The sequence below is a fragment of the Perca flavescens genome, chromosome 5 (assembly GCF_004354835.1).
Source record: "Perca flavescens isolate YP-PL-M2 chromosome 5, PFLA_1.0, whole genome shotgun sequence".
Lineage (NCBI taxonomy): Eukaryota > Metazoa > Chordata > Actinopteri > Perciformes > Percidae > Perca > Perca flavescens.
Window position 1 is genome coordinate 32258669 of NC_041335.1, and position 12883 is coordinate 32271551.

The 12883-nt window shown below is 40.3% G+C and overlaps 1 protein-coding gene across 2 annotated transcripts in view; it reads right to left on the reverse strand.

The window, feature by feature from the left end:
• The window catches only part of fras1 (Fraser extracellular matrix complex subunit 1), a 259913-nt gene extending 250034 nt beyond the window's left edge, over window positions 1-9879 (reverse strand). For both annotated transcript variants that reach the window (XM_028577114.1, XM_028577115.1), the window contains exons 1-2: window positions 9310-9879; window positions 4874-4905 (exon numbers count right to left, since the gene is read on the reverse strand). In XM_028577114.1, the coding sequence (XP_028432915.1) occupies window positions 4874-4905; window positions 9310-9397 (120 nt within the window). In that variant the 5' untranslated portion in view covers window positions 9398-9879. The remainder of the gene's footprint in view (window positions 1-4873; window positions 4906-9309) is intronic.
• Window positions 9880-12883: the final 3004 nt, after the last annotated feature.

A 12883-nucleotide genomic window follows, 5' to 3' on the forward strand; every position in this document is an offset into this window, starting at 1 on the left:
TTTTCAATTCTCAAAATGGGGGGACAATGACTCAGTACGAAGTGGGAGGATTGGGATGAGACAAGAAGAAATTAATTGGGACCATTCAGGAAGAAAATGTTATCCTCCTCGACACACGTAGCGGTTACTGTGAGTCGGTGTGATGGAGGGGTTTGGAGTTGTACCAACGCCACGATGTTTCAGCTCTGTTCAGGTTAAAGGTTCTCAGCTCTGCCCTCTTTGTAAACTTTGGCGTTACTGCCCGGACCTGGTGCTATTCTTGAGGTGCCCTACATTTTGATTCCTACAGAAACGGCAACTTGCAATGCCAGGAATTTAAGCCTTGAGGGGGCAGGTGATATATTTGGACATGGTGCTGCATGTTGCCAAGCTCTGCGGTCCTTCACTGAGGACACTATATGCTGTACTTCAGCAGCGTGTCAGGCCTGGTGGCACACTCCACCACTGCAATAAGTCTGGGGTTATTTAAATCTGTCAGGACGCATGTAAAACATGTTGTCCACAACCGTAATGTACAGTTGCTGGGTAAAAGCAATGGGTAGCGAGGGTTAAGGATTCAGCAACATTTACACAAGTATTTGTGTAAATTTGTTTTTTGAGGTATTAGTACTTTCTACTTTGCAATCACTACATCACGTTTTTGCATTTTTTATTCATTTATCTGATGATTACTTTTAATTCATTAACATTTCAGGAGTTTACAAAAACATGAGATATCATAAAGTATTGCTGATTTTGAGTTGGATGACAACAGTGCATTCTAGACCTTATCTAGAAAGCTTTACAGCCCTTACACAGTGAGCCGACAATCAGCCATCATTGGGCCAGAACTGGGAAGCTGTTTAACATCTGTGGATGTCCATTGCCTGTAATTTCTGTAGAGGTTTTTGCTGATTGGGATATTGGGACTTCCTGACAACTCAGAGACTGAATTTGAAAGGTTAGAGTTAAAATGGCTGCAATTTAATCAATTAAAAAAAAGACAATGTAACAGTTTACTCAATATATCTACTGTAACTGCAATTCCTGTTTTCTATGATATCTGGTCTTTAAGTAGAGAATCTGAGAGCTTCTTCCTTCACTGGCAGCCATGTTTAGTACATGATGTAAGCATCCAAGCTGACATGAGCTGACAAGATTGGGATGTTAAGGATGACCTAAGGGTGACGTGACGTCACTTAGTGTTTACACCCAGACGATATGCTCCTCTGAGCACAACCTTCTGTCGGTCTGATCGGATTCATCAGGTTACAGGAGCTGGGAGGGCGCTGACTGATGAATGATTTAGTGCGGATGTGCAACATCAGCCAAACACCGTCTCCCCTGGCCTCTCGCAACTTGTCAGTAGAAACTGAACTGATAAGAAGGTCTGGTCAATGCAGCTGTGGGAACTGAGACTATTCTCTGTGGGAAGATGTAAAGACTTGCTCTTCATTGTCTCACTGCTTTTAATCCATCGCACACATTGTTCCACATGTAAAAATCACAATTTCTTTGATCAATATGGGGTTTTAAAGACCAAACCAACAGGCTTTGTTTTAATAAAATCCCCAAATTGAGTTTGATATCAATGTAGTTGTGCCTCTGTCATACAGCATGCAGAGCTTAGAATATTAAATAATTTCCACCGGATGAACATTCCGTTTTAGGGGGTCGCAATGCCTAATTAATTGCCTGAAAATTAAAAAATCTGGCTGTTGAAAGATCAGACAGATTTTTGGCATATCAGATATTTTGATTGGCTGGTTGGAGTTCAAGCAGTACCACAATCCGGTTTCCCCAAACAGCTGCTGACGAAACATCCATTGTAAACTTGCTAGCTATAGTTTTTGTTTGTTTTATTTGGATCCCCATTAGGGGATGGGTTATGGGTTCAGCAGCCTGTCCATGGCTCCGGGAAAAAGCTGTTTCTCAGCCAGTGGTCTGTGTGTGTATGGTTCTGAGCCTGCCTGGAAAGGGGCATAAACAGGGGGTCCCCAGGGTGTGAGGGGTCTCTGAGTCCATATTTACTCAGAGAATCCACGTTACGCAGGTAATCGTGTTTACATGCACTGTAGTGACCTGGTTACTATAAATCCACATATACATGCAGCAGGTCAGTAATCAGCTTTCTACTCAACCTTATTTTGAGAGCAAAGCTCTGATATCGTTCCTCTGCTACTTTCTCTGAAGTCTTTGTGGTGCACATGCGTACATGTAAAAATTACAAATTACAGAAAAACCTTAGAAAAGTATGTGAAAACACAGTTTTACTGCCCTAATATTTCACCTGTGCTTTTGAAATGCCTGTCATCGACATACAGTATATAATTGTGCCTATATGTCTTTTTTTAAATTTAGCTGTGAAGAATGATCAGAATCACCTTTGTTTATGGATTAACAGAGTTATCATTGGTATATATCAAGCTGAACACTAGAGCTAATTAAAGAGCCCATATTATGAAGAAAGAAATGTGGGGATTTGGGGTGTTATTTTGTGTCTCTTTTTTGTATGCGTGTGGAAGCACCTTCCACACGCATACAAACTTGGAAAAAAAACATCCATGATCTACAAAAGAACTACTTCCACGTCCCTGTTCTGCAGGTATTCCACGCAAAGTTGGAAGTGCACCCTGGTTTAGAAGTAGTCTCCCGGCTAATCCTGCCTTTTACTGACTGAAGAGAAACAGCTAGCTAGCTGATGTGAGCCTTACCTAGCTACTGCGCATGTGTGAATCCCAACAGAGATGGTACAGAAGTAGGATGTCTCACTCTGTAGCTAAAACAGAGACCTGAACACACAGGGTGAAAAGAGGAGCTGCAGCAATGTGCAGTACAACAAAAATATGGTGTTTTTAGAAAATTAAACCATGTAAACCTATTCTGGTACAACCTCAAAATACAATTATGAACCTGAAAATGAGCATAATATGGGCGCTTTAAATAAAGTCTGGCAAACAAAGAAAGGGGACACTGATCATGTTGTGAGAATACTTATTTGCTCTTGTGATTATTTTTAACCACAGAGAGAGGCCTGAGGGCTTCTACACTTTAATCTGTGGGCTTCTTTATTTTCCATTTGTTCCCATCTACCCACAACTCCAGGTGTTTGGAGGGGGGGGGGGTGTTCCTCACTTTGAACTCCAGATGGGCCTTTTCTTGACTGTGTTCAAACATGCTGGTGCCATCCCACCTGTCTCCCTTCCCTCTCCTTTTTTTCCCACAAACCCACTCCTCCTTTTCCTTTCTTCACCACCACCACTCCTCCTCCTCCTCTTCCCTCCTAAAACACTGACTGAGCCGTTTCTGTCTTTACATCCTCGCTCTAACAATTACCGCTCTTCAAAGCTAGGGGATAAGTAACAGGGGGAAGCAGGATGTGTTCTCGTGCATTTACAGGATTGCAGGTAGTTGTAGGTATGTTGTAGGTAGGTATGCTCTATGGTTACAGTTTTACTGTAATTATGTTGATAACACAGCAGCAAAGAAGCAGGAGTTCTGGCTGGGAACCCAAAGTCTACCACTGAGGACCATGTTTAAGGCTTCTTAGAAGAGATTACCAGTTGTTGCAACACACAAGTGGTGTTTTTCTTAAGTGCACACCAGCAAATTTAAATTTTTACTTGGGGTTTGACCAATAAAAGAAAACTAAATTATATTATGGCTGAATGACTTCAAAGCACCGCTTGTGCTGATGTTGAATATCTTACGCTGCTAAGGGTTTCTACTGCTTGTAGGGTAGAAAATCTTCTGAAACAGCATTCAGACCCTCCAGTTTAATCTGGCGTGCATTTATTTTAGGACTAGAAGCTCTTTAAGGAAAAGTGATCCACCATCACACCTCTTCTTTGGAAATTTTGAATTATTAATTGATTTGGACAACTAGCTAAATAAAAAATTGAAGTCTTACTTGCAGCAGTTTTTTCATGTAGCTGTTGTCCGAGAGAAGCTTCCATATAATTGGCAACAGATGACATGAACAGCTGACGGTTGATTTAATAAAATAACATCACATTATTGGCAATCTGTAGCAGTGAGGTGGGGAATTTTAAAGCTTTTTAAAACTTGGTAAATGTTAATTTTTTTATTCTGTCCATGTTCTGCATATTCTCAGTTAAAAAAACTTCTCTTAAAAAAAAAATATTGGCATATTGACTGTTATCTCTGTCTCAAACTCCACTTTATACACCTCAAACTTATGGCTATTTAAAGTGAAAATGCATAGAAGTATGACGGAGGGCAGGCTTTGGCAGCTTGCGCAGGGGAACAAGGGGACTTCTCGTCTGTCAATGCCTAACACGACAAACTTTAAACATTAAAATAATTTTGCAAGCCAGGATATGAGGATCCTGCAGCAGGTTTTAAAGAACATAAAAAAAGCACATCTCAGAGCAAAACCGTGAATGTTCACCAATCCCCAGCAGGACCGCAGCAACAAAGCTCATCACAAACTTTTTTCTAACTTTGAAATGAGCCAATCGACAGAGCAGCGGGAGTCAATGGTACTTCTTTTAGCATCCGGGCCTGCCGTCGTGCTGCAAGATGTGCTCTCTCTCTTTCTCATCGCCATTATCATCCACTAAGTCAGTATGATGAGGGATGCATTATAGATGAGACACATCTTCTCTGCTACATCTCAGACAACAGAGGATACGCATCAATCTCTACTGATAATACACACACACCTTTCACCACCTATACTCTGCACATATACACAGCTTCAACCATCAACCATGCTAACCTGGAGATGTCCCCTGTGAATAATACATGAGCAAATATCCATTAGGCTTCACAGACGGACCCAAGATCCTAATTCTGTGAGCGGACGGGGAAGAAATCTTAGCCAGTGATTCTAGAGAGGTAAAATTGGACAAGACAGGGTGGGTGCACCTACCGCATACAGCGATCCCTCGTAGATACAAGCTCCTAGGATGACAGACAGATAAAGGAAGGGGAGAGAAAGACAGATAGCATTAGACTTCAGTCATGATCACACCTTTCCATGTGTCAGGGATTATGTAAATCTGTTCCTGTAAACCCTGTAAAGTCGCCTGTTGTTGCGAACTGTCAAAATCTGAAAGTGATCAATAGAGGGAAAATGGTGATTAAACAGATTCTGAATCCCAGAGGGAGAATAATCCAAGAACCAATATTCAAAATCTCCCTTACTTGAAGTGAAGCCATGAAATCACCACACTTTAAAAATGGTCACAGGAATTCAGATTTCACGGTTACATATATGATCTCAAATGTTCTATGAAGATGTTGTTAAAGTCTGATTTAGTTTGAGTACTTCAATTGAAACACATTTGGAAATTCGTCGCAGTTGGACAATCCTGATTTTCTCTACCCATTTAATAATCCTTGAAATCTGTCCAATCAGCTTCGTTTTCAGCATCTGAACCAAAAGGTCTCCAACTAGGCCAATTCACCTTAGTGTCTTAATTCATACATCATTTCAAAACTTTCAGGTTCAGGTTTGAATGCACTTTTAAAGACAAAAATACTGGGACAACTTGTTCTGAAACTGGATGAAATATAACACATGACATGCAGGAGTTCACAAAGTTTAAAGAGCAGGCACATGCAGGGATGTTAACAATAATAATTTCAGCTTCAAATTATCCAAATCCCCTGTGTGATGGATATAATAAACATAGTTAGCCTACATGTGTCTAAATTGAGCTTTCATTGAAAGCCCGATCAAGAACATCTCCCTCTCAGCTTGTCAGTTCAGCTCAACATGTCATATTTGGACAAACTTTTATCAAGCTATCCTTTGTTACACTCAACACCACATGAACATCAGCTGAGTCCGCCAACACACAGCTGATGCTGATGAAAAGCAGCTGAGGCTGGGGCTTAAAGTGCATCATGAACAGAAATTTGAAAAACAGAAAATATGCGACCTATAGACTGGCAGAGCACTGATCATCTCTGCTCCATTTAAGGACCAACTGTAAAGAAAACACAGACGGACAGTCTTGGGTCTGAGCCTCACAAAACCAGACGCGCCAGGGGGAAAAGTACAGCAAGAGGTAAACATTTACCTTAACGGTCCAGGTCCTCAAAACAAGAGCACAGTTACAGTTGGATTATCATACGAGAGAGCAAGTCTGTTTATGCTGCTGCTTCAGGCTATCATCTCGTTATCACTGAAGTGCAATGTACAATATAATCTAGTAGTTTAATCAGTTGTGGGCAGATATACAGATGTGAAAGCTGTGAATACGGTTTATAAAAAAAAAACAATTAACAGTTCAGATTTTAAACATACAGATTGTATTAACTCTCTGTTTGACTCTGAGGCAGCAGGTAACACATGTCGGTGGAGAATTGAAATTGTGCTGGAGAATTGAAATTGATTTACTGAGCAAAACATACTGAAAATAAATCTTTATACAACATACTCCACTCTTTTGCAACATTTGTTTTCATGTTTTGGCTGGGATACAGTTTGACGGGGGCAAAGAACTTCTAGAACTTTCTAAAAATGTATACATTTTGAATGGAGGTTTGGTATATGTTGGAAGATGACGGAGGATTAGGGAAACCTGAGATAAGAAATGTTGCTCATTATTATTTTTTAAGCCCATTTCACAAGATGATTCTTTAACAGAATCTGGAGATATCAAACTCTTTTGATCGAGCCTTGAGTGCCTCATCAGCTCGTGATAATCGTGGTCTAAGAGAGTTTCATCATGCAGTTGTTTCTCTCAGCCTTGAAAGAAATAGGCATCAGAGAACAACACAAAGACGAGAAAATATGTTGGCCTGCCGCCTGCACATATTATAATTCATATTTTTATATCATAAAATTAGTAATGAAGCATCCATGGTTACTCGCAGCTTCCATGTAGAAAATCTAACTTTAGCCATTTCGCTACAATCACCCATAACTGCTGTCTTTCTCAGCCTCACAGTCAGGACTCTTTCATACAACTCAAACGTTCATTTAATAGGGTTTTCGAATGAGCGGCCTCCACCTGAGAGGACTTTTTCTCGATATGAAGTGGAGATTTAACGGTTTACGATGCTGGGGAAGTACCACCTTGTAGTCAAAGTCAGATTTATGCTCTTGTTGTTTTTATGTCCCAGAAGGCATTGATTTGATGACTTGAAAAAGACCGTGAAAAGACCAAACCTCGGTGTTAAAACTGGGATACATTTTGTTGAAAAGTGAAAGTTTTTATGTTTTGTTTTTTTAAACATGCAGTTTTTCTTCGGCATTTATTGCTTTTATTGATAGGACAGATTAAGTCAGGAAAGTGGGACAGAGAGGGGAATGACATAGAAAAGCAACATGTGAGGTAAACTCCAAACTTTTGTCTCTCTTCATCTCAGCATCCATCAATCCATCGAGCAGCACTAAATGTCGATAACATTTCAACTTGATCAACTACTGTGCTCTGGTTGCCAACGCCAACGTGCTCTGTATTCAGCGGAAGGAGGCGAAGGAGTAGCTTTATAAAAGTTTGAATTGTATTGAAGCAAGTGCTGCCAAGCAGATTGGATGCATGCCAAGATGGCTGAGATAGGATGCTAATGATGAAAGAAAAAGAAAAAAAAGTCTGACATTCAGCTGCTGCATGTGAGCAGCGGAACATTCACCTGCCAGATTTTAACATGCAGCCGGACTCTTTTTTCCGTAGGTACCCAAGTGTGATATTGTGGGTTTGATTTGAGGAATGAAGTGAAACCTTGAATGGGTCAGTTCAGTAACAGCTGCTTTGCATTCAGCTTCTGACAGTCTTCTGCATTATAACTCATCTGGTGGGAATACTGTAGCTGTGCATGGGCAGACCCTTTAGATGTGATGCAGAGTTCTGAATATTTAAATGGCACAGAGGCCACGAGTGGGATCAGATTCAAAGACATGTTGAGATATTTAAAAAAGTGAAAATGCACAACAGGTCGACTCAGACAACAAATTTACTCCCGGTTTTTATTTTCTATTCAGATTAATTCACAGTTTGTTGAATGTGGCTGTGAGCATCTGCAGAATTTGATGCTTGATAATGTCTGAATACTGTATTTTTGAGGAAAGTATAAGTGAACGTTTTGCAGCATGGTTTGGGTCCTCTTTAAATTAGACTTTCTCAAACTGGTAGTCAAGTTTGGCTGCACTTCTATCCAATGAAGTGAATTTGCTTATTTGCAGGTCCAAAGATGACAAGTTTGGTGTTTTAAATGTCTAGCACTATTCAAAACACTGTTGCTTTTAGGTGACTATATTTCAATGTAAAGCATTTCTTACAAACAAGTGCAAATATAAATCAGTGAAAAACTGTTTAAACAACCATAAAAACTTTCCCTTTTCAACAAAATTGATCCCAGTTTTACCACTAAAGTTTGGCTTTGTCTTTTCCCCTGCAAGTCACCAAATCAATGCCTTCTGGGAAACAATTTTTGGAACAAGGTGCTGCTTCCCCAGCATCATAAACAGTTAAATCTCCACTTTAAGTTTGCCGAAAGCAGAAGTTTTCTTGAATTAGACTTTTTTCAAACTGACTTTAAAGTTCAACTTCACCTCTGTCTTACTAAGAATTGATTTGCAGGTCAAGAGATGTGAAGACTTCTTGTCAAATTTTGGCTAAATATGTTAATAATACATAGGACACATACAACAGTTGTTTTAACAGCATTGCAATGGTTATACTTCAGTGTCCTAACTCCAGGTTGAAATATAGTCCCTGAAATGCTGTTTAAAAAACGTTTGTAACCATAAAAACTTTCACTTTTTAACCATCCAGCCCAGTCTTAACCTTCAAATCTCCTAACCAATGCTTTCTGAAAAAAAGCTGGCCAACCGGAGTATGGATGTTGCTTTCCTAGCATCATTAAACGTTAAATCTCCTCTTAATGATCAATACATCATCCAAGGTGGAGGGTGCTCATTCAGAAATCCTATCAAATATTTGTGTGATGAAACTTTCAACTACTACTACTTTTCTCTTCTGGGGAAACAAATCTCTGCTCTAACCCCTGGTAAACAACAACCTGCTCAGGGGGTCCCGAAACAGGGTCTCGGCCCCCTCCAGGGGCCCTTAAGGAACTTCCAGGGTGTCCTGGGCAACTAGAGGACTAAATTACATTCACTGCAGCCTGGATCCATTGAAACTGTTCCAAATAGAAAAAGGTAAACCACAACTTTTCCCTCCCCGGCAAGATTCTTATGAGCAGCCTGGACAGATATAGAAGTAAATCTACTCAAATGTAGGTTCTGTGGCTCTGATGTGAATGTGGATGGGGGTCCCTGATAAGCCCTGACCTACATAACAACACCAACAACTGGTTTGTTTTTCAAAAAAAGGGACCAAAAATACCAACCATGTATCCCACGGGGGACGGTGAGGATCCCAGCCAGAGCGCCAACAAATATCCACCATGCACCCATGGTCGCAGCCAAAACGGGCATAAAATCCAAATCCAGTCAGTGGGGAAACGCGCGATGTGTTGGTGTCTGTCACTCTAGCTCGAATCAAAGCAGTTCTGTGTGCATTATCGATGTCCCGATGTACAAGGAAACAAGCAGGAAAAGATCCAGGAACCGGGTGAGACGGAGCGCACCGGGTCCGACTCCTGAGCGCTGCGCTCCGGGCTCGAATGCGGCGCAGTCCCAGACCTGGAGAAGTATCCACCTCCTCCTACTCCTTCTCCTTCTCCTTCTCCCCGCCTGCTCACTGCTCTGCCGGTCGGACACAAAACTCTGCCAAAAAGAAAAGCACCGGATGCAAGGTGCTTCGTCCTCTCCCCCAGCAGCGGCAGCAGAAGCCCGGGACGCTTTTAAAAGCCGAGACGCATGACGACGAGAGGCGGAGAGGCGAAATGTTGCGCGGTGTTTGAAGTCACTTCTTGCGGTGCGGCGGTCTTCTTGTCCTCCCCGAAACCCCCAACTCTCTTCTTCTTCTTCTCCTTTTTTTTCTTGTCCGTCTTCCCCTCCTCTCTCCACGAGGACGTCCCACCTCTCCGCTGCTGCACCTCCCTCCACCTCCACCACCCACCTCGCTCATATCATAATCTCAGACTCTGCTCCTTGGGGATTAAGGGAAAGAATTGGTTTTTTTTCTTTTCTTTTTTCTTTTTGGAGGGAAATGAATGTAAAAAATAAAAATAAAATGGCTATCAGAGGGATTCATCAATTTAATCCAATTTACAGCCCAAAATTTGAGGTTTATAAAAATAAGAAATCATTGATATTTCATGTCATAAAAACCCAATTTGTCAGCTGTCTTTATAATAGGCTAGTCATGTTAGGGACCTCTCTGTGGTAGCCTACTCAATACTCACTTTTATAAGTTTGTATGGGGTGTTTATACTGACTTTAACTTCTTTATGGTGTTGTATCTCCTGTTAGTCTCCTGGAGGGAATGGATGGTGACTTTATCTCACTTAATTACATTTTATCCCTAAAATGACCTTTATTATATTCTTATTCTGTTCCTACATGTATATCTAAATGCCTAGTGAGTTCATGGTGATGACATTGCACTCAGTGGCACTTTAGGTGTCATATTATTATTAAAGAAAGATTCAAATTATAAGGCAGTGGTTCCAAACCAGGGGTCGGGGCCTCCGAGGGCTAGGGTGTTGTAATTATTAATTTTTCTTTTTTCTTATATAATACTGAACAGTTTCATTTCATGATTCAAATTAAAACAATCTTCAGAGGCAAAAATCACTCTCTGGTTCAACTCCTCATCTAATGTGCAGTAGTCTTACAACTTCAGTTCCGTTTATGTATACATATAGGGACTTTTTGAAGTGATGCTTTGATATTTTATCTTTCATAAAGTATCACTGGCTTCCCAAAATAATTAATTTTTCATTTATAGTATCTGCATTATGAGTAAAAGTCAAAACTTAGTAGTTTTGGGGGAAATTGAAGAAAATGTGAGGAGAAAATTCTAAAACCTGTATTGTAGTTACTTTAACATTCATGAACATATTTCATCAGCTATTGTTTGATTATATTATTCATATTGTGTTTTTGGAGCAATGATATCTAATTCTGTGGTACTTTAAGTGTGATATATTCTAAGGTATTATAGGGCTTTCTGTAGTGACATTATGGTAGTTTCTTTATCCCACAATTCCAAAATCATTTCTGGTATCTGTACAAGTGAAAGAAGTAAACAAGCTCAGGAGAAACTGATAATATTGAACTGATTAAGGTGTTATATGAACTTTTTAATGTATTTAAGGTGCTTTGTTTTCACTTTATTCTACTTTCTATATAATTTGATGTCATTTTGATCACTTAAATGTTTAAACATTGAGTTATAGTAACTTAAACCTGCTAGTTGAATCCCCTTTACAGAACTATCACGCTCCTGGTGGCAGCTTATAGTTATTTTATCTTACTTAACAGCATTTATAGTTACAATTCTTAACATATGTTATCATGAAACCACATACTGCAAACATTGAACTGTGAGTTGAAGTATTCTTATGTTACTCAGGTTTTATTTTTAACCCCAGTGAAAATAATCCTATGGGGACTTTGTTGAGGTTTTTTTTTCTTCAGTAAATATTAATAGCATGTTGCATTCATAAAGTCTTACAGTATGCTTTCTGGTGGATTTATTTTTAATCCATAGTAGCGGCAGGGTCTTTAACTCAGCTGATGTCTGTATGATGGAGTATTATGGGACGTCTGCAGCTCTCTCTCTGTGTCTGTAATGTTTAATCAGAGGGAGTGCAGGTCTGAGATTCCTCAGTGTCACATAGCAGTAACCTGATCTACACTCAGTCCTTTTGTCCTCTGCCAAAAACAGGGATCAGAATCAGTTTTGCCTTTGAACAAGTTTTCTTTCTTTCTGCTGCTTTAATGCTGCTGCTGTCTGCTGACAACTTCTCTCTCTGGTGCTGCGATAACAACCTAACCCTGAACATCTCTAAAACCAAGGATATGTTCATAAATTTCAGGCGCTCCTCCACCAACTCCACCAACCCCCCTGCTCTTCAGGTAGATGGCCAGACAATGGACTTTTTTCACAGCAGACATGTTGACTTGTCATAGTAGGAAAAGCCCAGCTGAAATTGATAACCTTAACGATGGCCATTTCCATCAAGTGTCCCAGTAAGCTATTTCAGTGAGTCAGCATGCATAATACCAGGGTCTCTCCTAAGTGGAATGCAGCCATCATTAATGGTTTTGAATACACCTGTGCTTTTCCTACTATGACATGTCGACATGTCTGCTGTGAAAAAGGTCAATTGAGAGACTGGAAGAGTATAAATACCTTGGTGTAACTATAAAAAGTAAAAAGTAACACCGACCGCATCTTTAAGAAATGTCAACAACACCTGTACTTTCTTCGGAAGCTACGACGACTGCAGGTCAACAAGTCAATACTCCAGTCATTTCGTAACTGTTTCATCCAATCCACCCTCACCTTCAGTTTATTGGCATGGTTTGGTTCCCTGACTGAATTGAACAAATGTCCACTCAACGGAATCATAAAGATGAGGGGGAAGATCATTGGACAACCCCAGACCACTCTCAACAACCATATTTGATAAACAGGCCATCAGGAAAAGTAAACTCATCATATCGGAGTCCACCCATAATCTCAATAACCAGTACCATCTGTTGCCTTCAGGGAGGAGATACCGTTCCCTTCCCCTACAATCCAAACGAGCCATCTCCACCTTTGTGCCAGCATCCATCAGACTGTTGAACAAACAATATCCCCCCATCGATCGATCCAGACTTCTCTTCTCCACCCCTCTACTCCTACCTTCAGGGTTTTAGTATTGTAGTATTTAGCATTTATTTATTCTCTGGTATGATTAATATGGACTATATATTGTTGTATGTTGTGTTTGAATGTGCCTGACCACAAACGAAGTTCCCTCATGGGACAAATAAAGTTATTTCGATGATTTGATACTGAGGTAC